Source organism: Trematomus bernacchii, unplaced genomic scaffold (genome assembly GCF_902827165.1).
Source record: "Trematomus bernacchii unplaced genomic scaffold, fTreBer1.1, whole genome shotgun sequence".
NCBI lineage: Eukaryota > Metazoa > Chordata > Actinopteri > Perciformes > Nototheniidae > Trematomus > Trematomus bernacchii.
The window spans coordinates 76,855-104,376 of record NW_022987370.1 but is presented as its reverse complement, the minus strand read 5'-3'; the positions used below and the strand labels follow the sequence as shown (position 1 = coordinate 104,376).

At 40.2% G+C, this 27,522-nt stretch overlaps 1 protein-coding gene across 1 annotated transcript; it reads left to right on the top strand.

The window, feature by feature from the left end:
- Positions 1 to 7,843: 7,843 nt before the first annotated feature.
- Positions 7,844 to 24,882, top strand: vstm4b (V-set and transmembrane domain containing 4b). Its single transcript, XM_034133054.1, has 8 exons — positions 7,844 to 8,006; positions 9,937 to 10,344; positions 19,702 to 19,755; positions 19,962 to 20,069; positions 20,564 to 20,597; positions 20,706 to 20,830; positions 22,392 to 22,456; positions 23,110 to 24,882. The coding sequence occupies exons 1-8, from the start codon at positions 7,955 to 7,957 to the stop codon at positions 23,233 to 23,235; spliced, it is 972 nt and encodes a 323-aa protein (XP_033988945.1). The 5' UTR covers positions 7,844 to 7,954; the 3' UTR covers positions 23,236 to 24,882.
- Positions 24,883 to 27,522: the final 2,640 nt, after the last annotated feature.

Sequence of the window (27,522 nt, the reverse complement as noted above, 5' to 3'; positions counted from 1 at the left end):
CCATTAGATGTCAGAAAGGTCGTAAGGATACATACACTGCACTATGAATCCATCTGTAAGACCATTTTTATATCTGTTTCACTTGATAAACTTCATAGAAATCAAACAGCACAGACAACTACATATCAGAGCTAAAAAAAAACTAACTATACTGAAGGTTATGAAGCTAGTATTTCTAGTGAACAGCCAAAGCTAGCCCTAGCTGATGCCTGGAAAGTCAAATTGCTTATTTTTTCTCTCCAGCTATTGTGGGTATATGGTCCATTTTCATGAGAAGTTATTTTGGTTATTCAGATATAGCTCTGTCACACAGATAATAAGGGTCAGACCGGGGTTATCTGACATGTGTTCAACCGTCTTTTGTTGTTTCAGGCAAGCCAGTAAACACATGTTTATTTGTGTTCATGATAATTCATCAGCGAAGCAATGTATACAAATTAGCTCAGTTGCTGGAAATGTGCGAAGTGATTTACACATCTGGAGTATTACAGAGAGAGGGAGTGAAAGTGTGTGCAAAAACATATAATGCTCAAATAGAACTAATGAGTATAAGGGCCAAAAGCAGAGGTCCAACAAAAACCTGTGTATGCAGATTGATGTGTGTGAAAGCGAGTACTTTCATGCCTGTAAGGGGCGGACTGGCCATCGGGACGTTCGGGACGAAGCCCGATGTGCCGTTACTGAAGTGGGCACGATGTGGGCCGGTCAGAGAAGTCACTAGCAAACCCCCCCCCCCGTTGACAATTTACTAGCGGTAATTACTTGCGGTACCGAGGTGGGCCGGCGGTACCGAAGTGGGCCGGTCGAGAGTCCCGGGCTGATTTGTAGTCCCAGTCCGCCCCTGCCTGTAAGTGTGTGTGTGCAATCACTTTTTACCTATTCAGCTGCTCCTGAAGGTCTCTGCGTTTGTAGGGAAGAATTACAATTGAAGAAATAAAAGCATTCAACTGAATATGTCAAAGAACTCAGGTTATTTGTACCAAAGCGGCAACAATTTCATATATTTTAGCGCTGTAAAAGTTGTAATAATCTCTGTGTGCAGGACATGTATTGCTGGATTGGTGGATGATTTAATGAGGCCCTATTCAGAAATGTAGGGTTTTTCCCATTCCTGTAGTGTGTTATATGGGTTTTTGTGCATGTTAATGGTTTGCAAAGGCTAAAATCCATGTGTTCCCTCCAAGAGAAGTTTCTCTCTCACACACACAATAACCCCTTCAGGTTATTTGTACCAAAGCGTAACAATTGGATATATCTTAGTGCTGTAAAAGTTGTTATATTGTCTGTGTGCAGGACTTGTATTGCTATCTTGACCTGTGTTGTGCATCGGAGCGGCAGAGAGACTGCCTCGCTCTGCTTGCTGGACTTGACACATTATGTAAAAGGTCGTGCTCTGGTCACTGGAAACTTTATCTCTCCCAACACTCTGCTAGGCTGAAATTAGCATAGACTGATACATAACACATAGATTGTCCCATGACTGGTCACAGGTTCAATCTCAGCCACAGTCAACACTTTGAACTACTATTTATGACCTTCAGCAATATACTTGTAAATGCATGTTTCTAATCCTGCAAGGAAATCTAACCCTTCACTATGCTGGCAGTAGAATGAATGATTGTAGTTATTTAGTTCCTCGTTATTGAAAAGCTGATTACTTCTGAAGCTGTATTTAATTTAGGTTATTTTATAGTCTCACGTACAGTAACAACAGAGCTGGTCCCAGAGCTGTCAGAGGTATGCGTCTGAGGTTGTTAAAATGTAAGATAGCCTCTTGCTGAGTGTGTATGCTCTGTTTCAGTAACACCCTGCCCTACTTTCAGTAACAGTCAGACCTCACCACCCAAAGTAAAACTCCTCTGTCTCTTGAGGTCTGAACAGGAGTAGCCTGGCTCAAGGGTAGCTTGGCATACATGGAAACTTACTAGAGTGGTGCTGGAGTTAGCATCGCAAGGGTTCCCTCGATAAAAAGCAATGGGATTTTTCCAGTGGATTTCAGAGTAGTGCAGAAAATAAGATCCTTGGTCTATGATACTCACACATTTTGTTCAGCAGGATAATCTGCACATATTGACACCACTTTAGGATTTTTGAAGTAAAAAGCTAACTTTAGGCTATAAAGGAACTACAGCACGGTCACATGACTTCACGTCACCACCGCTAAGCTAAAGGTGGCTAATGTTGGGCTATAAAGGAACTACAGCACGGTCACATGACTTCACGTCACCACCGCTAAGCTAAAGGTGGCTAATGTTGGGCTATAAAGGAACTACAGCACGGTCACATGACTTCACGTCACCACCGCTAAGCTAAAGGTGGCTAATGTTGGGCTATAAAGGAACTACAGCACGGTCACATGACTTCACGTCACCACCGCTAAGCTAAAGGTGGCTAATGTTGGGCTATAAAGGAACTACAGCACGGTCACATGACTTCACGTCACCACCGCTAAGCTAAAGGCGGCTAATGTTGGGCTATAAAGGAACTACAGCACGGTCACATGACTTTACTGGGTTCCTGGGTTTTTTAACTAATTCCTGCACCACTCTATTGCTGTCTGTTTCATTTGTGTGTCAATGGTTATGGGAAGAAATTTGAATGGCCTTTGTGTCTGAAATGTGCTCTGAACTAACCCAGAACATATTGTACTAGCAAGAAATCCGTAACAATACAGCATGCGCTCGAAAGCATCACTCCGTGTGCAAGTGTAAAGGAAGTGCAGTGTGCAGAGCGCTGACACTGATCTCTGTGTAATCTGATTGACGACTCTGTGGTGTTGACTGCTTCCTGTCGGTTTACGTGACCTGAAAATAATAATTCAGTGAAAACAATGTGTTTCAGAGTATCTGCTGCTGGCTGTGAGAGGAGATGGATCCGACCCTGCAGAGGAACTAGGTGGGTCAACAGGTTTCGCTGAACACACAACAATTTAGAGGTTAGTTTTAAAGAGTCCATATACGGGTTACGTGTTGAAACACCCACAGCATGACCCAAAATACCAGGGTAGAAACATTTTGAAATACAACCATGCAACTTTAAGGACTTGTTTGTCCTTAAGTCATGTGTAAAAGTATTACATTTCAGAGCAAAATCTTAAAGGGTAATTTCAGTTAAATTACAAAATGTATTTATTCATCTAACCCTATTGTTATCCAACCATTAAGATGGGTTTGGTTTTTATGTTTCGGTGTTTTTCGGGTCTGTGAATATTAACATTGTTCAAGAGAAAAATATATGTGTTTTAAATTGGTTCATGAATCTAAGGCTTTGTCCACATCGAGATGTTTTTTTTTTACGTTGCTTTTCAATCCGTTTAGGCCTTTTTTTTGTATATTCCTTATCTATTTTCAACATGGCTGCCAGGTCATACCCTTCCTCATTTAAAAAAATAAATGATACACATATATGGGGAGATATAGACACTGCAGTAAATTCATCTTGAATGTGATTGTTTTATTTTTATTCAGGCACAAAGGAATCTTTCAAAGGTCATTAGGTCAAAATTTCTCGAATATTTTCCAACCACTTATTTGAAGTGAATATGCTTCATACAGTATGCAGAAATATGTCTATACTATACTGCCATTGTTTTGTTAAAGAACACAAACACTCACATTGACAAACACTGACCCCCCCCCCCCCTCTCACTGATTCCTGGTTGTTCTGGATTCATATTGCAAACACACTTGATGCAATGAAGTTTTCAGAAAGCAGCGTGATACCATGACTGAGGATTTAATCTGCCATGGAGTAAACAAGTTGTGAAATCAGACATATTCTCTTCCCCGTCTCTTCACGTCTCGGGTGTCACGTTCCATCTTGTTTGTTGATGTCTGCCGCTTGTTTTCCTTCCAGATATAAAGTACGCTCTGATCGGAGCTGGGACCGGCGTGTTCCTAGTGGCCGGATGTATTATTCTCATGGTCTGCAGGGAGAAACTCTGTGATGGATCCACAGGTGAGGTGATCATATCATACATTACTGTTTAGACGACCTATTTCTTCCTCTTATATTTACCTTTTTAAGAGTCTCACATAGTAAACAGTTTGTAACTTGTGTTTAGAATCAACAAATCAACTAAAACTCACTTTGAAGATGGGTTAATGTTGCCTGTTGTGGCTAGAATTAGTATTACAACAACAACGAAACGTTTTTTTACGTGTCTCAGGGCTTCCATACACTGTGCTTTGTATGATACTGTATATTTACATCATGGTGTACTTATCAAACAGTTTGAACCTACATATGGTAGCCTAAAGCTAACCTAAAGAGTTAAGATATTAACCTTGAAAACTGGTGGATGATTTAAAAGAGGCCCTATTCTGCTTTTTGGGCATGTCCCTTTCCCAAAGTGTGTTATATAGGTTTGTATGCAAGTAAATGGTCTGAAAAGACTAAAATCCCAAAGTCCTTTTGTTTACTTTCTAACATCATTATGTATCAGTTGCACCTCTATTGGCCAGCGCTCCAACACATTGTACGTGATAGGCTAAGGGGCGGGACATCTCTAAGTGGTTGACCAATCACAACAGAGCCAGCCAGCTAACCAATCAGAGCAAACTGGGCTCTGGTTTCAGACAGAGGGTGAAAAGAGGTGCTGCAGCACAGGCAGTATGAGAAAAATAAAGAGCTTTTTGAACATTAAAGCATGGAGACATGTCCCAGTTGAGACACTAAATACTGATATGAACCTGGAAATGAGCAGAATTTTCACTAGTTTCCACAAAAGAACCTTCTCTTCCTCTCCACCACAGCCCCACAAATTCACTCTCAGCACTCTAATCGCTCCAGAACATCGCGGGAAGGCAGCGTGACGGGGGGGGAGCTGAGTGACTTCACGAAGCTGTGAACCTTGCCAAAGTGACGTCTGGGTGAACGGACAACCATGCTGCTTCATGTTCTATGACACACACACACACACACACACACACACACACACACACACACACACACACACACACACACACACATACCATGTATACATCACTTCAGGGGACATTACATTGACTTACATGCATTTCCTGGAGACTTATCCTAACCTTAACCATAACCAACACATGCCTAACCCTAACCCTTACCCTAACCCTAACCCTTACCCTAACCCTAGCCTTAACCAAGTCTTCACCCTAAAATTAATGATTCCCCTCATGGGGACCTCCATTATGTCCCCATAAGGGGGGCGAGTCCCCACACGTGACTGTGTAAACAGATGTAGGTCCCCACAAGGATGGTAATGCTAGGCCACACACACACACACACACACACACACACACACACACACACACACACACACACACAATTGTAATTAAACCTCAATAGAATATGTGTCAATATTCAAAAGTTGTGTTGCTTAACAATGTATGTAAATAGTAAATATGGTTGGTGTATTTGTGTTTTTTTCCTCACTCTTACTTAGAAAATAACTTCCTTTCCCAACTCATGGGAGGGCTACCATCTGTGTTTCCTTGTGCCTTGACTGTACATGTTAATCTTGGATTTGTTGAATTAAAAAAATAAGAATAAATACATTTAAAAAATCACATGAATCTGCACACAGATGATTAAGCACAACTCAGCAGAAAACCTGTGGAATAATAAGTATTTCATGCATTTCCCACAAGGGGGCAATACTTACCTTCTGGAGACAAACAAGTCCACTTTTCAATCAAATCTGTGTAAATTAAAAAGCTCTTTATTCGTTTGTAGCACTTTTACTACGTAGGTGTCATATTGAATCATAAGGTAATTATCATCCAACTCTGCATTTTCTATCATTTTAGCTTCCTCTTGCTGGGAAAATATCTGTAAAAATACCATTCTGGATTAAATATTGAGATGTCCTGCCAACAAATTGTTGCTCGCACAACCCACCTTGAACATTTTTGGATCAAAACCAGAATAATGAAGCATGCAATCCCTATGTCATTCAAAATAATCTAAATGTAATGTTTCACCCCTTTTTTTAACGCTACAACTCATGACTCATGTACTTAATTCGCTCCTTATTTGGACTTGTTGGTTTAGGAAAAATTGTCTAAGACTGGGTGTAGAATCTCACGCACCGCTTGCAGCTCTTGTGACAACTTAATGTGAAACGTCTTATTTTTAGTTCCACATTTTGGTTCTAAATACATTCTTTAGCATAAGAAGTAAGTACATTTTCTACACCTGCATATAGACATTTTAGTTGTTCTGAAAACCCTAACCCTAACCCTTACGTGAGGTTGACTCACAATTACGGATTTGCAGTTTTCCTTAGGTTTCTTAGGTTTATGCAAATGTGCAAGACCGGCTCTTTCAGGTTAGAAATTAGGAATGTTAGGGATTAGGGTTTGTGAAAAAGGGTTAGTCTATTGGCTTTTATTCTGACGCACAAGAATCAGAAAATATCTGTTTACAGAACTGATAATAAGCAAAAATAGTGTTTAGAGTCCTAATTCATTGAATCCCATATAACACGTTGCCCTGCATGCTGAAGGTAAAGAGGTTTGGTTAAGTGGACTTCTTTGTCCGGGGAACATCCATGTCCATCAAACTGTCACCAGACTAAAAGCACTTCTGAGGCCCCGCAGACCGTCTGCTTTATTATCTGTTCATCACAAGTGTCCCAGATCCTCGCAGCGCCGCTCTCTGAGGTTTAATAAAAGCCAGAAGAGTGTCCCAAAAACCCCGAGCTGACAAAGATTCACTGTGGGGTCCTGTTACAGGAGAGGGGAGAGAAATGGAGACACACTGTAGAGACATGAGTTATATATTATGGGGTAAAAGCAGGATGAGCAACCGCACCAGTTTAACACTTGAAGGTCATTTAGTAACTTTAACACTTAACAAACCCAAAAGAAGTCTCTCTGATGTCTGTAGAGGTGGAACGAAAGTCTACCTGTGTCAAACAACTGCCCTACTATCTTATATATTAATATTATTTCCCGGTTCCACTGAGTGTATCTCTTTCTTTTAATCATCCTGATGATGACTTACACATATTTATTAACTTTCTGAATGGTCTTAAACCCTTTAAATGCCAGTTTATTTACATAATGCAACTGTTTTTAAAAACCCAACAAAAGCTGAATTATTTTATGTAAACTAAATGCTTAGGTGTTTTTTTCTTCTCACAGTCTGGGATATAAGTATTGATTTGAGGCATTTTTTTTTTTTAATACACATAGCTGGTAAAATAGCGTGTATTTGGCAAACGTGAGAAAAATGGCACAATTTGGTGAAAAATCCTTAAAAATACACATTTTCTCTCTAGATTGAAAGGCTGATATAATAAAATGTTGTGCTATAATGCCAGAGTATTAAACATGGTTGGTTTAATGGGTTATTATGTGGAAATGATTTATTTAAGGGTCTTAATATTTGTCATTTGACTCCACAGTTTATTATTATAAGTGTTTTTATTATACATACTTGTACCTTTTTGGTATATAAACTCTAATAATTCAATATTATAGTGTGTGTGTGTGTGTGTGTTCCTGGTGTTGCTCTGCACCCGCTGTCCTCCACAGCTGGAAGTGTGATTTTCTCGGCGTCAATCTCAACAACACCACCCCTCCCTCCTCCTCCCTCCCCCCATCCTGCACAGGAAATTACATTTCCCACTCACTCGCCAAAAGCAGATGTGTGTGTGTGTGTGTGTGTCTGTGTGTGTGTGCGTGCGTGCGTGCGTGCGTGCGTGTGTGCGTGTGTGTGTGCATGCGTGTGTGTGTGTGTGTGTGTGTGTGCCTGCCCAAATGTGTTGTGTGTGACATGAGTGGAGGGAGGGGCAGAGGGAGGTTCTGAGTAGAAACAGAGCGTCCAATGTTTCATATTACACTCCTCAGCTGGGGGAAGAAAAAAAGAGTAGAACAAGAAGAAGAAGAAGAAGAAGAAGAAGAAGAGGAGGAAACCTGGGGCTTCTTTTCTTCAGAGGCATTTAACTGGGAGTGTATGGAGGCTGCAGCCGTGGAAAATGAAGATCTCCTCTGTGGTCTTCGCTCTCCTCACTCGAGCTCTGCTTGGAGGTAGGAAAAGTTTATTCTGTTTGTACCAAAGTGGATGTGGTGGTGGAGACAAAATGTTTTCCAATGTTCTTCTGAGAAACTTTGCAGAAAATGTGAAAATGTTGGGTGAGGAGACGGAGAAAAGTGTTTTTTTAACATAGGATTGTCTGTCAACTGACATTACATTACATGTTAGACGCTTTTATCCAAAGCGACATACATACATTCAGTACTGTGGACAATCCCCACAGGAGCAATCTGGGGTGAAGTGTCTCAGGGACACAACGACATGCTGACTGCAGTGGGACTTGAACTTTCTATCCCCTGATTTGGAGTCCAGCACACTAACCACTGAGCCACAGCCTCTCTGACATTTCTTTACATACTTTACTAGTTTCTGCTAAAATAAGTTGGGTTGCAGGGTGTTGGCAAGTTTCTTTTAAAAAGTTGCATGTGTTTGAGAAGATGAGAGTCAATTCCAAAGTGAAAATTGGTGGTTTTCAAAGTAAAACAGAGCACTTCTAAATTAATTTATGGGAATTTGAGTGAGTTTCTGTCAAAAGAGATTATTTAATTGAGCAGTTTAAGAGTTCAAAGTCAACAAACAACACTTTTCTGCCACTCAATTATCCTTTCATTGTTTTGTTCTGTCGCTCTTAATGAAAGACAAAACTGTAAAAAATGTTTTAATTACATACTGAGCTGTAAAACAGTAAAATGTGTGTCACAGGGAAATGCCTATGTGTGAAGTGTGCATTGTGAAAGAACAGATGTGTGATATATTGTAACACATGCAGCAGTAAAGTTTGTTCCTCAAAATTCATCCAACGTATGTCGTCACCGTCCAAAAACAATACGGCTGTCAGCGAGACGGGAAAAGACTGTTGAGCAACAATGGCCCCATTACAGATGAGGACTGTATGGATATCAGAGATTACTTTTATTCGTAGAACAACCTTTAACTTTATTTGTCAGGCTGGTTATTTTACCTTGTTTTCTTAAGCATTTCAAGCAGGCCTTCGGGTTGTGATACCAACTTTAATGCAAATCCTCATAGTACTATTTCTATTTTGGGAACTGTTAATTGGTCAGTACTTGAGTCTGAAACTCAGCTCAAGCTTTAAATATCTATCAACTAATTTTTCAGTTGCATTAATATGTTGGGAATCCTGAACTTAGCCCCATGATTGGACAAACAAACGTTGATGTATTTCTCTCAGAACCCTTGAGGACTTTTCCTCCATGTTGGATAAAAAGTGTAATCGTAGCATGAATGAACAGATCATTATTGACTGGGACAAAAACTGAGGTGAGGCCTGTCACAATATCATGCTTTTACTACACGATTATCTTTGAAACCTGGCATCAGTATGTGTTAGGTGTCTTTAGGCATGTTCGAGCATACGTCTACTTAAATTATCTTTGAAAATGACTCAAAGCAGAGTATTTTCTTCAGGTCATTTTCGAAACCATCCCTGTCCACAATGAAACACTTGGAAAGACAGGAACTACCTTGGTTGGTGATTGGCTAATGGTTACACAAGCCAACAAATCGTTATGACATCACAAAGTGGCCAAAATCTGATCAGCTCATTTTCAGACAGGTTCTTATATAAATGGATCAGGACAAAAAGAGAGAGAATCTTTGTTCCTGAAACTTTCAGAGTCTCTTTACACAGAGGGGACACATGTTGATGTAGAAGAGACATGAAGAAGAGGGGACACATGTTGATGTAGAAGAGACATGAAGAAGAGGGGACACATGTTCATGTATAAAAGACATGAAAAAGTGCCTTTTGCACAATAGGTGACCTTTAAGTGTACTTTAAAAGCAGAACGTACACAGAATTAACACACAGACCCCCCAGAGTGAAGTCCAGACCACCGGGGTCAGGATTCAGTCTTTGTTTGTACCTTATGACTTTAAATAACTTGTGTACGTCTTCTCCAGATTGGTGTTTGGCCATTAACGTCACCATCACCCCTTACCCCTTCACGGTGGCCCAGGAGGGTCAAAACATCACGCTCTCCTGTGTTGTGTCTCAGCGGAGACGAAACGCCGCTCTACCGGTGGTGAAATGGACGTTCCTGCCCGAGGGCACGGACCGACCGGAAGACGAACTCCTGATCGCCCGCGTCAACATGAGGAAGGCACGCTTCTACGGGAACTACACGAAGAGCTTCACGTGGCCCAAACTGAAGCTGACGGTGGTGAAGCAGGGGAAGATCTTTGACCTGGTGATCCTGAACGTGTCCGAGGGGGATCGAGGACTCTACATGTGCCGGGTGCAGGAGTTTAAAAAGCACCAGGACCGCTGGAAGGCCTCGTCGAACTGCACCGCCGCTACTGAGCTCAGAGGTGAGGCTGAACCTATGGTTTTTACTTTTACCTGGAATATTTGCCAAGCAAGAGCTCTAGAGCATCACCATTCTTCACATTTGTAGATTAACAGATACAAAAATGTATGACAGGCAAGAAGCATTGGACTTAACTTGTAAAAAAAAACATTCTCATAGGGTTTCTTAAGGGTTTCATTTACCAAAAGGGTTTTTATGAAAAATGTTTTAAAGAGTGACCTTCAACTACAGTTTATAGTTTGCTCGCTTCGACTTGAATTTGTATGGTTTTCCATCCGAAAAAGTTTTGGATAGAACCTCGTACTTTTTTGGTACTGTATATACAATATGTATATATAATGATGACGTATTGGTATGTACAATTGAGCGGCTTCTTCGGATTTCATTAGAAATGATTCAACAGAAAATCATGAAGTACAGATATCTCTGAACTTATCATTAATAATAATAACTTGAATTTATATAGCGCCTTTCATAACCTCAAGGTTGCTTTACAAATAAACATACAAGGACAAGACATAAAACATTAGTTACAACTAAACACAACTTCTAGCCACCCGTTATCAAAAATACATACAATTTAAGTTTTTCAGATACTACTTGTTAGCTAGTAGATTTATTCCACATCTTTTTGCCCTATTCCAGAACGTTTATTTGACTATTAGGACATAGTTTCTCAACCCTGGAGGTGGAACCCATTGTTGAGTTTCTCGTAGGGTTTTCTTTCATTTCAAGTATGCAAATAAAGTGGAGTTAGATCAGAAATTGGGGTCTTAAGCCAAAATACGATGGGGAACCTCTGCTCTTAATCCCTCGTTGGAAGAAGAAACCAGTAGCTGATGCCTAGTTTCTCTCAGAATGACATCACTGCGTTTGATGGTGCAGGGCGGTGACTTAACAGCTATGTCTGAAACCACAACAGAAGCAATTACAGATGCTGTTTTGATAATAGTTTTTGCACCGATGCCAGGTTTGTCTGCAGAGATCTTTCAACTGAGACTGCTGATGATGAGCTCATGAAACTGTTGGAGGCTTTAGTTGAATAATCGGTGATTTAGACCGCAAGAATATGACTGGAAAGGAAAGGGGCATGACATCTGTTTGTGCCAACTCTGCCAATATCAGTTTAAAGCAAATTAGGCGATGTTCACAGACTTGCAGACCTAAAGAAGACCCCCAAATAATCCAAAATTGTGATAACTCGAGACTGAAAACAGCAGAAACAGTGTGTCCTTGGGGAGCAGTTCTGCATCTTCAGTAGTTTCTCTTACCACATCTGCATGATCTAATCCATCTGTCTGAAGAGCTGAAGAGGCAGTGAAGAGGGTTCGCTGAGCCCTGTCCTGCTTTTGATTTGGGACGGGAAATGTCATTGGTTAGGAGCAAGTCTGGGGTTAAAAGGATCCTCCATCTCAATAAGTTGTGGCTTTGAGTTGGAATACTTGATCTTGGAGACAGAGCAGAGAGTGTGAGGTTTCAATGCCACCGCTGACACAGGAGACGCTCACACAACGGAACGAATGACAAATCCACGGCTACCAGATACTGCAGAGAAATCTCTTTACTTTTATAAAAGCCAGAGACATACTTTAAAAGCTTTCTGAGTTTTTCCTCTTCGTCCTCGCAAAATAATATTTGATTTGCAGTTATAATTAGTGCACATTTACCACGCAATCTGTCAAACACCAATTAGAGTAAGAGCTTAGTACACATGAGCAGCTAGTCTTCGCATTTACTGTATAGCAAGCAAGTATCACTTGGACGGCTGAAATCTAAATTGTGGCTAGCAGATCATGTTAGCTGTAGCTACCTAGCTAGCCAAATGAGCTAACGTCGCTAGTTCATAAGAGGGAAGAACGTTATCTCATACTAACTTTCTAGTGTTTCCATCTAACAGTTTTTTAGCTAGACACGTAATGCTGCACAATATGATGCTGAACAATATGATGTTTTACTGTCATCAACTTGTGGGATAAACCATTGAGATTTAGTTGAAAGAGAGTATCAGTTTAAAAAAAAAAGGCAATTTCAAATGTAGTATTTTTTGTGTGTCCTTCAATGTCAAATGTGTTCAATCAAATATTGTTGGAAGTAATTTCCTTTCATTTTTTTATTGAACGGGCAATTTGTTGTATTTTAGCGGTACACTTCGAGTAGCAGAAAGACAATACTGAATACACATTAATATCTGTGTATTTGTTCAAAGTAATATTGCGATATTGAACAACGTTATTGCATACCTGAGTTGATAGAACTGGGATGTTGTCTGTTTTTAGAGGAAGAAGATTGGGTTTTTGTGAATAGTGATGCTAATCTTAATCAATATTACTTTTATTTACTCCTAACAGATTGGAAATGTGTCACTTTCTGTTAACCCTTGTGTTGTGTTCGAAAGCTGTTACCGTTCATGGTGTTCGCGGGTCAATTTTGACCCATGATTTATCTCAGTCCAAAACACTCAAAAATAATGACTATCATCCAATATTGTTTTAACTACATCATAACTAACTTATTATGCATTCATAATCGTACAATCCTGTTGTTATTTAATGTTATGGCCCCAAAACACATTACACCACGTGCATGTGTGAGTTCAGGTTCAAGTGTTAGTGTACATATTCTTTGTGAAAGGTGGAGTTCCCGTGGGGGGAGGGGGGGCAGAGGGATGGGAGACCAGGTGCATGTTGCGAAAAATTATTGTTACAGTGTATGAAGGGGGTGGGGGAGGGGTGTCTAATGTCAAAGATGAATCTTGATTGGGCCAAATTTGACCCCTAGTGACCAACAACAATGCTGCTGGGTCTCCCCAGACCCCAACACCAAATGATACACTTTTTTTTTTAGAGACCTTCAGACTTGGCTAAAATGGTCAAAATCTGTTTTGTAGTGTTTATATAGCTGTTGTGGAGGATATCATGAAGCCTCGTTCCGATGAAAAAAACTAGAGCTTAGTTATTATATAATTTTAACTTGAAACGGGTCACGGGAGACCCAAACACAACATAAGGGTTAAAGCTTTTTTCAAGAGAAAGAGAGCTTTACTCACAGTCAATGCAGAAACCTTCATGAGTTGGATGTGTGTTTAGTCAGTGTTGTGTTGCGTCAAATATCAGCAGAAAACTGGTTGAGAGGATTTTCTTTGAAGTTGATGCTTGAAAGTAAGAAATGAAGGCATCAAAACGTCCTCTTTGCAACAATCTAGAGACAATTCTTTTGTTTTTAAATTCAATGCTTTATAACTGAGAGTTCAACAACACAAGACGTTGCTCACCACTTTTTCCATGGATGTGTTCCTACCGGTTTTGTGACTTTTCGGGGTGTCCGGAGCCAAGTCTGGGCCCAGAGTGTTGACATTGGCTCTGACAAAGAGTTTCCCTCCCAGAAGTAGAGCAGACCGAGTGCGGAGAGACTCAGCAGAACTGGAACAAGAGATAGTTGTGCTGAAGGAAGGTGAAGCTGGAGTGTTTGTCTGCAGTGACAGTAGAGTGGACGCTGTCTGGCTCTTCTGAGGTCGAGGATGTGGAGAGTTATTTTCATCCGAGGAAGCGCCGGTCCATTGTGGTTTCTGAGATATTAATAAATAAGGCTACTGCAATTATGACATGAATGGCAATACATGTACAGAGGAAAATAAAGGAAGCCCAAAATACCTCCCTTGTTTACTCCAAACACAGATCTTGTAATTTGGATTTCCTATTGGTTATAAATGGATTTCCTTTATAAGCAACCCTACTTTGGTGCTTTCAAATTTGACCAAATGCTTTATTTCTACCTATACGCACCTATGCCTTTGTTACAGACAGACAACATCTGTACGTCACGTCTGTAAATCCCTTTGTTTTTTAATTAAATGGATAAATAAGTATTTGTGGTCAATTAAAGCTAGGACTACATTCATTTTATCCAAATCTGACATTTCATCATCGGTTTTCCGGTAGTACAAGTTTCAAAAGCCAATTTTGTGTGACTGATAAGAAGTAAATAAGACGTTTTTTGTGAAAGTACAACTTTTTTGGTAAGTAAGGGATGTCATATCCAGGTAAAAATCTGTTAATAGGTGCACTTCACTCATTATATATTGCACTTCCAAAAGTTGTGAGATATTCTGATATCTGGAGTCTGAGTTTAGCTCAAATGAAATGCAGTATATCCTACAGACCCCTTGTCAAAATATGCAACCTTTGTTAGATAGTTCCTTTTGTTAGAAGCTTTTTACCCCCAATTTGTCTTACAGGTCATTGTCAACTTGTCCATTTAAGTCTAAATTAAAGTATAATAAATTCAGGAGAAACAAAATGATCTCCAAGCTAGACTCATGTATAAAATGAATGGTCAACATTGAAGGAAAACAGCCTGAGATATGAGTGAGTTTAGGGTCTTAGTTGGTGTTTAGCTTAAAAAATGCTGGATCCTACATTTCCCTCAATGCAACTGATTAGCATCTCTTAATAGACCATTTCTCCCATCTCTCAGACTTCACACTCCCAGTTTGTCATGCAAGCTTTTTGGTTACCCTACCCATGTCGATTTAAATCCATTAAAGGGGAAACTCAAAGCTAAAATATTCATTTTTGTCACCCGATGAGTTCCCTATAGAAAACAATCTCCAGGATCTAGATTGAGTAATTGTAATGGCTCCAACAACACTGGAAAACTGCACTATTTCTATCCAGCAGAGCAGCAGGCGGTGGTTTTCCCTCCCAGTATCAACACCACCGGTTGACAGCCATGATAAACATCAGCTTCAGTTAAAACCCCTGTGGGACCGTTGCTCCTGGACCCCACTTCACATGAGAAACAGCAGATCACTGGGACTTTCTGTGCACAAATGTGTGTCTTTGTGACGTCTAAGAAGTGGAATTCCTGTGGTCGGATAACATTAGGTGACCAGGTGTTTCCACAATCGCACAGAACTCCCATTACTCTCCCGACTGCTGCTATAACAAACACATGCTGAGGGGTCACAGGGTTCGGCAGGGAAAGTGAGGGCAGAGTGGACTCAGCCTCCTCCTGGCATAAACAAACTGGATCGCTGGGTATTTCTTTAGCACATGTGGGCGACTGCAAGTTAACAAGAGTGCCTGGAGAGAGCAGGAAGAGGTGAACAAATTACGGATGTGGCGTGGGTTTAAGTATAGTATTGTTTTGGCAGTTTTACAAGAAGAAGAAATCTGAAATATTGCCGTTCTGGGGGTCACAAACATCTCTGAAGTTTTCTTTAAAGGTCCCATGTCATGGCCATTTCTACTGATCATAATTCCATTGTTGAGGTCTACTAGAATAGATTACATTTAGTACATTGGTTTCTCATACAGCATCTCTGTATAGTATGTGTATTCACTCTCTGTCCTAAACGGCTTGTTGGAGCTCTTGCCCCCCCCTCCCTGTGAGCCCAGTGGCCGTCTGCGAGACAGCGAGACACAGCGAAACCCAGCCTGAAACACACACACACCTGCAGCCTGGCTGGGAGTTTGTGTGTGTGTCTCGCTGTCTCGCCGACCCCACACCAGTCTGTCCCGCTCCTCGCAGCAGCGAGCCTCGCAACGTCCCGCCGAGTGTGTGTGTGTGAGGAAGTCCGCGGATTGGTCCAAACGTAACGGCTCCGCGGACGTAACGTCACTATACCCAAATACGTCACTATACCCAAGAAGTAAACAATGGAAAAAGAGAAATGTCCAACGAGGCGTTCTGGGGCAGCATAGACAGGTATTTTCTGTGTTAGAGTTGTACTCGCTACAGGGTGTACTTTGAGGGTTTGTGACTCTGCAGACCGTTTACATGCAGACAAACCTTCATAACACAAGGGGACGGGTAATAACCAGAAAAGCATGACATGGGACCTTTAAAAGCCAACAAAAATAGGCCTATGTAGATTGCCATTATAGTGACATATTGAGCAAATGTTGGAAGTAATTTCCTTTCATTTTTTGTATTGAACGAGCATTTTGTTATATTTTAGAGCTATACTGAGAGCAGCAGAAAAAAGCAGAACTGAATGCACTTTAATATCTGTTTATTTAGTCCAAGTAATATTACAATATTCAACGTTATAGCATAATGAATAGTAATTGGATGGATCGGCAGCTTTACAATGAAAAAGGAATCTGAAATATTGCTGTTTTGGGGTCACAAACATCTCTGTAGTACGTTTTTTTTAGAAGCCAACGTTAATAGACGTATGTAAATTGCCATTAGAGTGACATATTGAGTATTTGTATATTATATATGCTACTTATAAATTATGTTATTAGCATCTTTACAAGAAAATAACAACAAATATTGCCGTTTTGGGGTCACAGACATGAGTTTTTTTTTAAAAAGGCAACAAACTAGGCTTATGTAAATCACCATTATAGGGGAACAAAATGTACTAATATAATCAAATTCTTTGAAGAAAAGAAGCAACAGGAAGTTAAAGGGTGAACCATTGAAAGCTTTGTAAAGACACACAACATCCCGTCGAGATAGACACAGAGGATCATTATACACTCCAGAACATTTCTGTGTATTCATGTTTACAGTGTTGGGTTTGTTGGGGCACAAAAAAGAAAAGAGCCACCAATCTGAAACTCAGTCTCTGTGGATCTGATGAACAAAAAGATGTGTGTGTGTGAATGTTTCCACTGTAGTCCGATGCAGCCATTCAGTGTAGTAGCTTTTAAAAAGAAGCCATTCTCTAGATAAGAATGAAAGACAGTTTTATGGCACACAGAAGAACCAGATTCATCCCATTTCTGATTATTCCAAGATGTACAGCTGCCTCACTGACAGAGCAGAGCAGAATCTGAGGCAAAAACACCACATAAACGTCACGGATGTTATCGGGAGTTACGCTGTGAATAATTTACTGTGGAGGCAGGGCGGGGTTTTTAAATTAAATCTGTCATTTCAAACAAGTAGGAGAAAGTCTGACTCTAACCTAACTGTGCAGGGAGAGAGGGTTTTAAGATAAGATAAGAGGAGGCGTGTGGTGCAGTGGGTTGTGCGTTGGTGTTCACAGGTTCAAACCCCACTGCAGTCAGCATGTCGTTGTGTCCCTGAGACACTTCACCCCAAATTGCTCCTGTGGGGATTGTCCACAGTATTGAGTATGTAAGTCGCTTTAGATAAAAGCGTCTTACAAGTGACATGTAATGTAATGTAATGTAATGTAATGTAATGTAATGTAATGTAAGATAAGATAAGATAGAACTTTATTGATTACAATAAAAATTAAAAGACAAGAAATAAACAAGAAACTAGAAAATATACATGTTGAGTTACCACAGATACTCCGATGATCTAATGTATATTTACAACATTCACGCTCCAAGTTTCCATCCAAATCTATGAAATATTTTAACAGAATCTCTAGAAAATCAGCATTTAAAAAAGTCAATGAATGCATGTTGTATGTATCTACTAGTATAATGCATTTACTAGGAGTTTGTTGATTAAGATAGGCAGTAGTTTGCATCTTTTCTCCAGTGGGAAAATGTTTATACCGTTGCATAAGAAGATAGCGAAACAAATGACGTAATTAAGAGTGCCAATCTAACGTCAAACGGTGGAAAACAATGTCGAAAACTGGATGTAAATATGGATTTTGTCTTTATTTCATAATGTTAGGTAGGTCACATCCTGGAGCGATGAGTAGACGGATTAAATATACCTCTTATCTAGTTACTTCTGCAAATCCCATGCTTGAGTTGAGGTTAAAATTACCATTTATTCGCTAAAATAACTTACTTTGGCCAATTCTATTTCGAACGATACATCAAATTTACCTCCACAGCCATTATTTTGAAATAGTTTTGACCACTTTAAATGTCTTATTTGTTAAATAGCGCATTTGCTTATATACTGCAACAGGAAATCAATCTCAAAAGGAACTGATTTGAAGATTCTGGCTACTTCGTTTTTAGAGTTTATGCTTTAGTTTTGTACACAAGAACTGTCCATGGAGGATCCACTTAATCGCTGCTACTTTGTAGAAGCTCCTCCAGTCAGCACAGACAGTCTTCCTGTGGGAAAGTCTCCTGTCGTCAGCTCCTGGTGGTTTGGGGTATTTTAAGATGCCCTGCTGGGTGTCACTTCACAAGCTTCCTGCCACCAGCACAGCGAGAGAACAGCCGTGTTAAGACTACCGTGGTCACATGGGGTGACGAAATGTGTGTGTGTGTGTGTGTGTGTGTGTGTGTGTGTGTGTGTGTGTGTGTGTGTGTGTGTGTGTGTGTGTGTGGTGTGTGTGTGTGTGTGTGTGTGTGTGTGTGTGTGTGTGTGTGTGTGTGTGTGTGTGTGTGTGTGGGAAGAGATTCAGGGAAACACATTTTCTCAGACACTTTGGACACGAGAAGCACATAACTGGGATTCTCATTACACAGATTAAGGCTGCGTTCACATGCCTTTGATTCCCCACCGGTGATAAAATTGGGTTTTTGTGGTGTCGCCGTTATCTGCTTCATGCTGAGATTTACATTAAGACATTTAAGATATGATGACATTGAAAAGACTAAGTAACATACAAAATACCACCATGAAACAACTATTTGATCACTCAAAATCTCACTACATTTTTGGGGGATTTCAAGTTTTAAGAAATGTGTTCAAATATGAATACTTAGCATTACTTTATGCCACCTTTTGTGTGATTTAGGATTTAATTTGACAGACCAAAGGATAGAGTTTCTCAAATAAAAATCGTAACGTGTATTTTTGAGGTTTTCTTTCCACTTGTATGAAAGAAGATGTTATGGAAGCAGAAAAGGGTCAAATCTTGTGTATGAAAAACAATGTTTTTTAAGTCATGGAAACATCCCGAGTTTGAATCCTGGGCCATTTGTTTTAGTTCAACTTATTTTTCACCAATTTACTGTGTTCTGTCATTTTATTCTTGCAGATAATAATTAGCTAATGAGATAGCTTTGACTTACTGCCATTCATGGTTAACTGGGAACCTCAGTTTCCGAATTCAACAATCTGAATGATAGTAAATCAAATGGACTGGGATCTCAATGTTCTTGGCAAACGTTTAATGTGCATGTTGTTGATGTCACAAAAGAATAAATTCTGAGGTGGTACATCGCCAAAAGTGGTCACAGGTTGTCCTGTTAGTCATGAGGAGGGAAGAAGAAAAAGTGGGACCGCCATGCATCGGTGGATGTGAGGAGAAGGTTTACTATGATGCATAACTCCAAACCAACTGCATTATTTCATCCTCCAAATGTTGAAGTTGAGCCCTCTGGACAGTGATTCAGAGATGCAGGGAGGAGGCTACAATTAGCTTTATTTAAACTCCAGCCAGTGTGTAATCAGGCGACAGGGAGGCCACAGTGATGACTATGGACCTGACATACTTATCTTCTCTTTCTCCATGTAGTGCATGTCCTACCGGCCACCAAAACCAAAGAAAGCCTGTGGAGCTTGTTTGAAGGTAAGTCGTCATTTTGTATGTGTGTGTGTGGATGTTTGTGGCGGACATGCACTGTATCGTCCTTGGCATGCAGACATATTCCAACCCAAAGGACAAAGTAGAGTGTCTTGAAATAGCTCAGCAAAACATGTCCTTGTGATTTTCCTTCAGACCTTTGTGCATCGTAAAGTGATAAACATCAGGATGTACATGTTTTTGTGTTTCAGATGTGTACCTGTGTGCAGTGCTGATCTGCTCAGTTGGTTTGCTGTGTATGTGCATGTTCACGGTGACAGTAACATGTCAGTACATACAGAGGAAGCAGAGGTTAAAAGGTTAGCAGCAACGTCAAGTTTACTCCAGGACCGACTATTGTTCCCATGGCCCAATAACTCGAAAAGTATCTAATTGGATCAATAGCCCATTTGTACAATAGCCCACAAAAAAACGGCCATTGCTCCAAAAAATGCTCATTGTCCTTTCAATAAACAGTAGGGAAAGGTTAATTATTATAAAGAATGATGTGTGGACCAATCGGATGTTTGTTTTTCTGGATTACGGGCCATTGGACAAATGCTCTTTTTGCCTCGTCCATTGGGAAACAAATTTAAACTTTTGCAGTTTGGGAAAAATGGGCCATCGGAATAATAAGTACTGACTTTTGATTTTTCTGATGTCTCCATTTTACCTTTTGCCCTGTTTCTATATGATTTTCTTTGTCTGTATCTTCATTCCTTTACCCACCTCTCGTTTCTTTCGATGCATTTTGCTAGTTCAGTCTCAGTTATTATATTTTGTAAATGACATGTGTTGTGTTTTATATCTGCAGATAATTACCTCTTGGTCAAAAGCTCTCAGAACAGGTAAGATGTTAGGGCGACAAAAGCCTCTTCACACATAGCCATAGAAGTATACAGACGCTCAAATGTTCTTATTGACACTTAACCTCTTGTATTCTGGTCTCACTACAGCTCAGGAGAGACCGTCACCAGCATGATCAATATGTCTCCTGCTCTGCCTAAGAAAGAGAGGAGGTACAGAAAGAAGAGAAGCAGAGACTACCAAGAGGAGATACCTCCAGAGATACCAGCAAAAGGTGAATAAGAGTCTATCAATGTTGTCAGTGAGGAACAGAGATGGCAAAAGTACACACATCCTTTCCTCAAGTAGAAGTACAGATACTCGTGTTTAAAAATACTCTGGTGAAAGTAGAAGTACTGACTAAACTTCTTTACTCAAGTAAAAGTAAAGAGGGCTTTGAAATGTACTTCAGTAAAAAGTACCCATAACTAGCAGCTGTTTTAAAGAGTACCTGACCTCCCTTTATATTAATAGAACAATAATGTCATTGTTAGCTAATGAATGTTTCCATGCTGAACAACGGCAACATGACAACGTTTTCATTGGTCCCTCTTCTTTAGAGAAGACCAGGAAATGATGGATACACGGATCGTGTTCAAATCAATAGGCACGCAATGACTCTAAATAATAATGATCACGCCACCAAACACACATTCAAACTAAAGGAACCAGCCTGTTTGGGAAATGTGAGAAGTAGAAAGTTCAGGTATTTGGGTTCAACATGTAAGAAGTAGAAAGTACAGGTATTTGTGTTCAACATGTAAGAAGTAGAAAGTACAGGTATTTGTGTTCAACATGTAAGAAGTAGAAAGTACAGGTATTTGTGTTCAACATGTAAGAAGTAGAAAGTACAGGTATTTGTGTTCAACATGTAAGAAGTAGAAAGTACAGGTATTTGTGTTCAACATGTAAGAAGTAGAAAGTACAGGTATTTGTGTTCAAAATGTAAGAAGTAGAAAGTACAGGTATTTGTGTTCAACATGTAAGAAGTAGAAAGTACAGGTATTTGTGTTCAACATGTAAGAAGTAGAAAGTACAGGTATTTGTGTTCAAAATGTAAGAAGTAGAAAGTACAGGTCTTTGTGTTCAACATGTAAGAAGTAGAAAGTACAGGTATTTGTGTTCAACATGTAAGAAGTAGAAAGTACAGGTATTTGTGTTCAAAATGTAAGAAGTCAAAGTAAAAAGTCGTCAGAAAAATAAGTAGTGGAGTAAAGTACTGATACCAGAGAAATGTACTTAAGTACAGTAACGAAGTATTTGTACTCCACTACTTCCCACGTCTGGGGAGGAACACCAGCAGAAAAGCATGAGTCCAAATTGAGGTGTTGCTCTGCTTTGCTTTCTAAACACGAATACATTCTGGCGTTTGAGGTCAACATCCGCCCCTTCCACTTATAAACTCTTGAGTTATGGAGCACCATGGGGAATGTAATGGATCATTTTTATCCACCCAAGTCAAAAACCTTTCGGGAGTTATTTCGAATTCAGTACCATCTTCATGATTGTCGTGATGTGGTAGAGTTTCCAAATTCCTAAATTCCCTACTGTTGAAGGGCAGACGTTTATTTTTGCTGTTATTTGCAACTTCTGTTCCTTTTTATCCAATAACAATCTGTTTGAAACACTTTGTAAAGAGGGAAGCTGCCTCTCAAGTGTGTGGTTATGAATGGGGGTCTGGTTCTTGTTTCACACATAAATATGATAGGAGGTCTGGTTGTAGTTCGACACATAAATATATACAATAAATCTTCAGACCCCTGCAAAAACCACTGAATTTTGTTTTGTCCCTGCAGCTCCCATTGGAGACAAAACACGGAAACCCAAACTTTTAAAACCACAACCAAGAAAAGTAGTCCTGGTGAGTTCTGCATGCCATTTTCATACAACGTTCATAACTGCCCAGTGATAAAGGAAACTACCAAGTACTTATTTCTGCATGTTTTAACCTACTGTATATGGGAGGCATTGGCTTATATCACTTCGGAGAAATTATTTGTAATAGTTCATGAATGCATTGCTTCAAACTGTACCAAGCAAGGCATTGTTGTTGTGTCACATTGAATGGAGAGCAACTAGAATGTGCCTCTAATCAAAAGTACCAGAAAGTGTCATAAAATGTGCCACATACCCAAGGTTTAATTTGGTTTAAATTGTCACTTGACTAAAGTGGCAGCTTGGCATTTTAATGGCAAAAACTGCGGCAATAGAAGATTGACCTAAACCCAAGACTCTTGTTAGGTGGCCTCTGGGTCCAATCAGCTAAAATGTTACGAAACCAAACCTATAAAGCTTTGGGAAACCAAAAAGAGGAGACACTTTTAACTGTTTGGAGTCTCTGCTTGCTAACTTCAGTTTTAAAAGATGTTCTGTCTGTACTCATGTTCTGTTCAAGATGAATGTTAGAGTTTGACATCCCTGCTTATTTTCTAACCACCAATACCACTTCCTTTCCCTCTGCCCCCTTCTCCTCCATCATTATTTCTTCTCTGTTGCTTTTTCCTCCACCTCCAGCCGAAGATAGTGGAGGAGAATCTGACCTACGCTGAGCTGGATCTCGTGAAACCAATTCCTGAACCCAAGGCGTCGTGTAACGGCACTGTTTACGCTCAGATACTGTTTGGGGATCAGCAGCTATGAGACAAACACACACACCACTACTAACTGTGCCTTATGTAAAAAGCATTGTCTATTTATAGTCTGTATTATTTTGTATTCAAACGGTTTTTGAACGGCAAAATGTGTCATGTGTCAAAATGATGACGTAATGTGTACATAGGATTTTATATGTTCTTTGATAATACTTGCTTTTCTGATTCAAAGGGACATTTTTTGCAACAATGTTTGAATTCTGCGTTGCTTAAACTTGCACAGATTTAGACCAGATTTGTCCATCGTGACAGTCGGAGTGGAGGATACTCAAATGTGAACAGATTAAATATTTACTTGTTGATTTAGTGGGCAGTGTTCCCAGCATTATCGGTGTGTTTCTGTGTGTCAGCCTGCAGTTCATAACGACCACATCTCCACAGAGTTGATATTTAAATAGCTATTAGCCCACCGACCTCACCCAGAGTCAAGTACGCAAGACCATGCGAGCTCTTTCATCTGGTGCCAACATCAACTAAACAGGCCGTTAGCGAGAGCGTTGTTTACATCCGAGGGTGGAGTCACGTGCAGGCGTGATATCCATGTAGACTTACTCCTAAAAAGGCTCAGACTATACATTCAATGTGCTTCAAACTATGCAGCACCTGATCTATAAACAGGGACACACTTTAGAAACTGTGCCTGGACTATTTCACGTTAATGTCTACTTCAAATCTAAAGCTGATTTCGTTGTTTGAGATAAGAATTCATATCAGCTGCAGTCTCTCATGCCTTCATACGATCTCCTCTCTTCCTCACTTTCCGTGAATCTGAGAGTGAAAGTGCTTAGTGCTTCTTTTTCCATTGAATGATCCTTTGGATTCAGGCATGGAAAAGCAAAGGAGAGCTTTTTTAACACTGAACTTGATACCCAGACATAAAGGCACCCTCCCTTCCCCCAAGACCTCCACTATCTCACGTGGAATAATCCATGCATATGAAGCCCTCCGCAGATATAAGTCTCACTTTTCGCTGCATGCCATCGGAAGACCACCCTTTACGTCAAACTTTAGCTAAACCAGCTACTTATCTGGTAACCAATATTTAGAGTAGTCAGTCACCAACTAAAATTATTTGTCTCTTCAGTAAAACATTTAAAAATCAATTTATATGTGGTATTTTAAGTCATATAAACTATGTTTAAGTAGCTGGGGATTGTTTGATGGCCCATTATTCTGAAATGACCAAAAACCGTCCCCACAATAGCGCCGTCATGATCCGCCCTACTCTGGCTCTGATTGGCTGTTTCTTGTTGTCTTAGTTGGTTGGATATATTTCGGATCAATGGCCGGAATAACAGGCTGTAGGACAAATGGAAATTGGACATTTAAAAATTGTTATCGGCCATCAGAACAACTGCATGGCACCAGGTAGCTAACAGCTGACATGTATTGATTTACTAAAAAAGTCAGTATACCATCACGAAAAGACAGCTCTCTATATCTTTGAAAATGTCAACTAAGTCGAGTTGTTGTTCTCTCAATCAGCAGTAGAACAAAAGCCTACTTCTAACATGGCTGCCAACCAGTGGACACCAACAAATACAGATTTCTAACTATTACCGCAAATGTTTAAATGTATTAGCCGCTTTCACACCAAGTACTTTGCCGTACTTAGTTCCCAGCACTTAGTTCCCAGCACTTAGTTCCCAGCACTTAGTTCCCGGCACTTAGTACCCCCATGGAACTAAAGAGCAGATCGCGTTCACACCGGAATAAGTTCCCTGAGGGAAGATTACGCAAATGAAGCCGCTGACGTCACTTCGTCTTCTTCTGCTTGTGGTTTACTGGCAGGCCGCAAACCACTTCACGGCGTATACTGCCACCCGAAGTCCCCGGCCGGAAGTCCCCGGAGTTGGGGACTGGCTTCAGTAGAAGCTGCTGGGACTCCCAGCAGCTTCTACTGAAGCCTTCAGAGTAAATCGCCAGAACGCCGACACCTCCTCATCTCTCCACCGCTCCCATGTCATAAGTTATTCTCTCTCCGTTGGTGCGCGGAGCTAATGCTAATGCTAATAATGCTAATGCCAGCAAATACAATGGCGGCTTCAAAAAACTTTTCAGAGTTTTACAGGGCGTGGTTTGCAATTCGCCCAGCCAATCAGAAATTGGTACTTTCTTCTCCCCAGGATAGTCCCACCTCTCTAGCAGGCACTAAAAATGGGGGTACAAGTTCTCTGAACTAAGTTCTCTTTTTGGTGTGAACGCAAACAGAACTAAACGGGAAACGTACGAGTAAAAGTACTCCGGTGTGAAAGTGCCTATTGTTCCCTGTGTATACATTACATTTTTATTTAAACCACTATCAATGTCCCTTTTTCACCATACCAATTTGCTATTGTTGTATTCTCTTATGCATATTTTCAGTTGCACAGTGTGTTTTATTCGTATATGAAATGACTGAAAGTGACTTTTCAGTGGCGGGCAGAAGTGTCTTAAAATGCCCTTAGACTGTGAAATGTAAAGTTTCTTCCAGACCACATTGTCCTTAATGGGAGTCCACTAACTAGAACCATGTGTGTGAATTTAGCCTCTCCTTCTCCCTCTCTCCTTTCCCTTTCCCTGCCCACACTGACCTCTGCATTCATTAACTCCCCAGTTTGTTCTGTACATTTCGTCTGTATCAGTAAGTGAAATAAATATAAAAATGGACGTGAGCAGTTTGCTGCCAGAGAGGTGTTTTTAACGATGCGTTTTAGCATGTGGAAATGATTTAACATTGGAAAAATGTGACTGCTTTTCTCTGTAAAAAATGTTCTACTTACATTTTGTGATATTCTCTGTCTGGTCACGTCACCTGGCTTTGTAAAATGTGATTTAACAGACGACAAGTTGATCCTCTTCATCTCTAGTAGGCTTAAAACCTGCAGGACAGCTGTCTCTTCTCTCATTGAAAAAAGGCTCATATAATAGGGTTGTTTTTAAAGTTATATGGCTAGGTCCCTTCTTCTACCATGCTCTATTAACTCGTAAGATATGTATGCTCCTAGTTCAACGAATCAGATCTAATGTTATGAGTAACACTTCCGGACTGAACTTTACAACAAGAGATTATAAACTTTCTCCTCAACCCTTCTCACGTACTAAAATGCATTTATTGTAACTCGCGATATGTATTCTGTTATCAAACCTCAGTTATCTTTCACTCCATGTAGACTTTAGGAGGAGACATGAGGGGCGTCAGCTCCTCCTGTGGTGGTGTAGGCGCTGTAATGAGAGAGGGGGACATTTAAACGTTGGGTTTAGTTTTCCTCCAACCTCCAAATTATTTTCGAAAGGAAAAAGAGAGAGGAAGCCCACTGTGTGCGTGGGACAAAAGGAACCCCAACGGTCTTATAAAAATGTTTCGCCCACAAAGAAAACACACCGTTGACACAAAGGCTCAGGTCAGTCGTTGACTTTGTTTGGAGGGAAGTGGTTTAATATTAAGAAAATATGATCAGTAAGGTAAATAAAACGATGTTTAAGTAGGTGGGATTTTTGGAAAGGAATGAGAAGGACGAAAGGAGAGATGAAAGGCAATACACTACAGGCAAAAACATAATTTAAAAAAGGTATTCTGCTTCTACAACATGTACTCTTTCAGGCTTTTGGTAGGAAAACATGCAAAATACAAAACGTTTATTTGACTAATATGTTCGAATTGTGTCTTGATTTCTCCCCAAATCACCACAATGTTCCATTATATAATGCTTCATTTATATAGAATTTCGCAAAACTTTATTCAAGTTTATTTATGTGAAAATGATTGTCTTAATGTAGGTAATGAACTAGGGAAGTTTCATAGTAATATATTTAGTTGATTCCCCTATTCCCCTGTTGTTAATCTCCCTACAAATTGAGAAAAGGGTTTAAATAAATCCCATGTTTGGAGAAAGACATGTAGAATAAACCGACTGTTAGTTTCCTGTCTGAAAACAATTCATCAGGCATTGCAGACGCTCCCTTAAAAAGACCTGATGTCACCAGCAACACATCCAGACCAAACCTATTGTTAAAGCTTGCGTGTGTCTGCGCTTGTTGTGTTTAATGCATGCCATCATCTCAATCCATATAAATACAATGCATAGTTAACACACAGTCTACAACCAAGCATGTCCTCTGTGGTTACAGTAATGCATGGCTACACTGGCCTGGAGGCAACCAAAAAAAAAAAGAATAATGAAAGAGTTTAGCGAGTGGAAATCACAGGAAGTAGGAATTAAATTAAGACCAGGATCTACATGTCCTGTAAGAATCTGGATCTGGTGTCCGGTGTTGTGCGGTCAAGTCCGCGAGA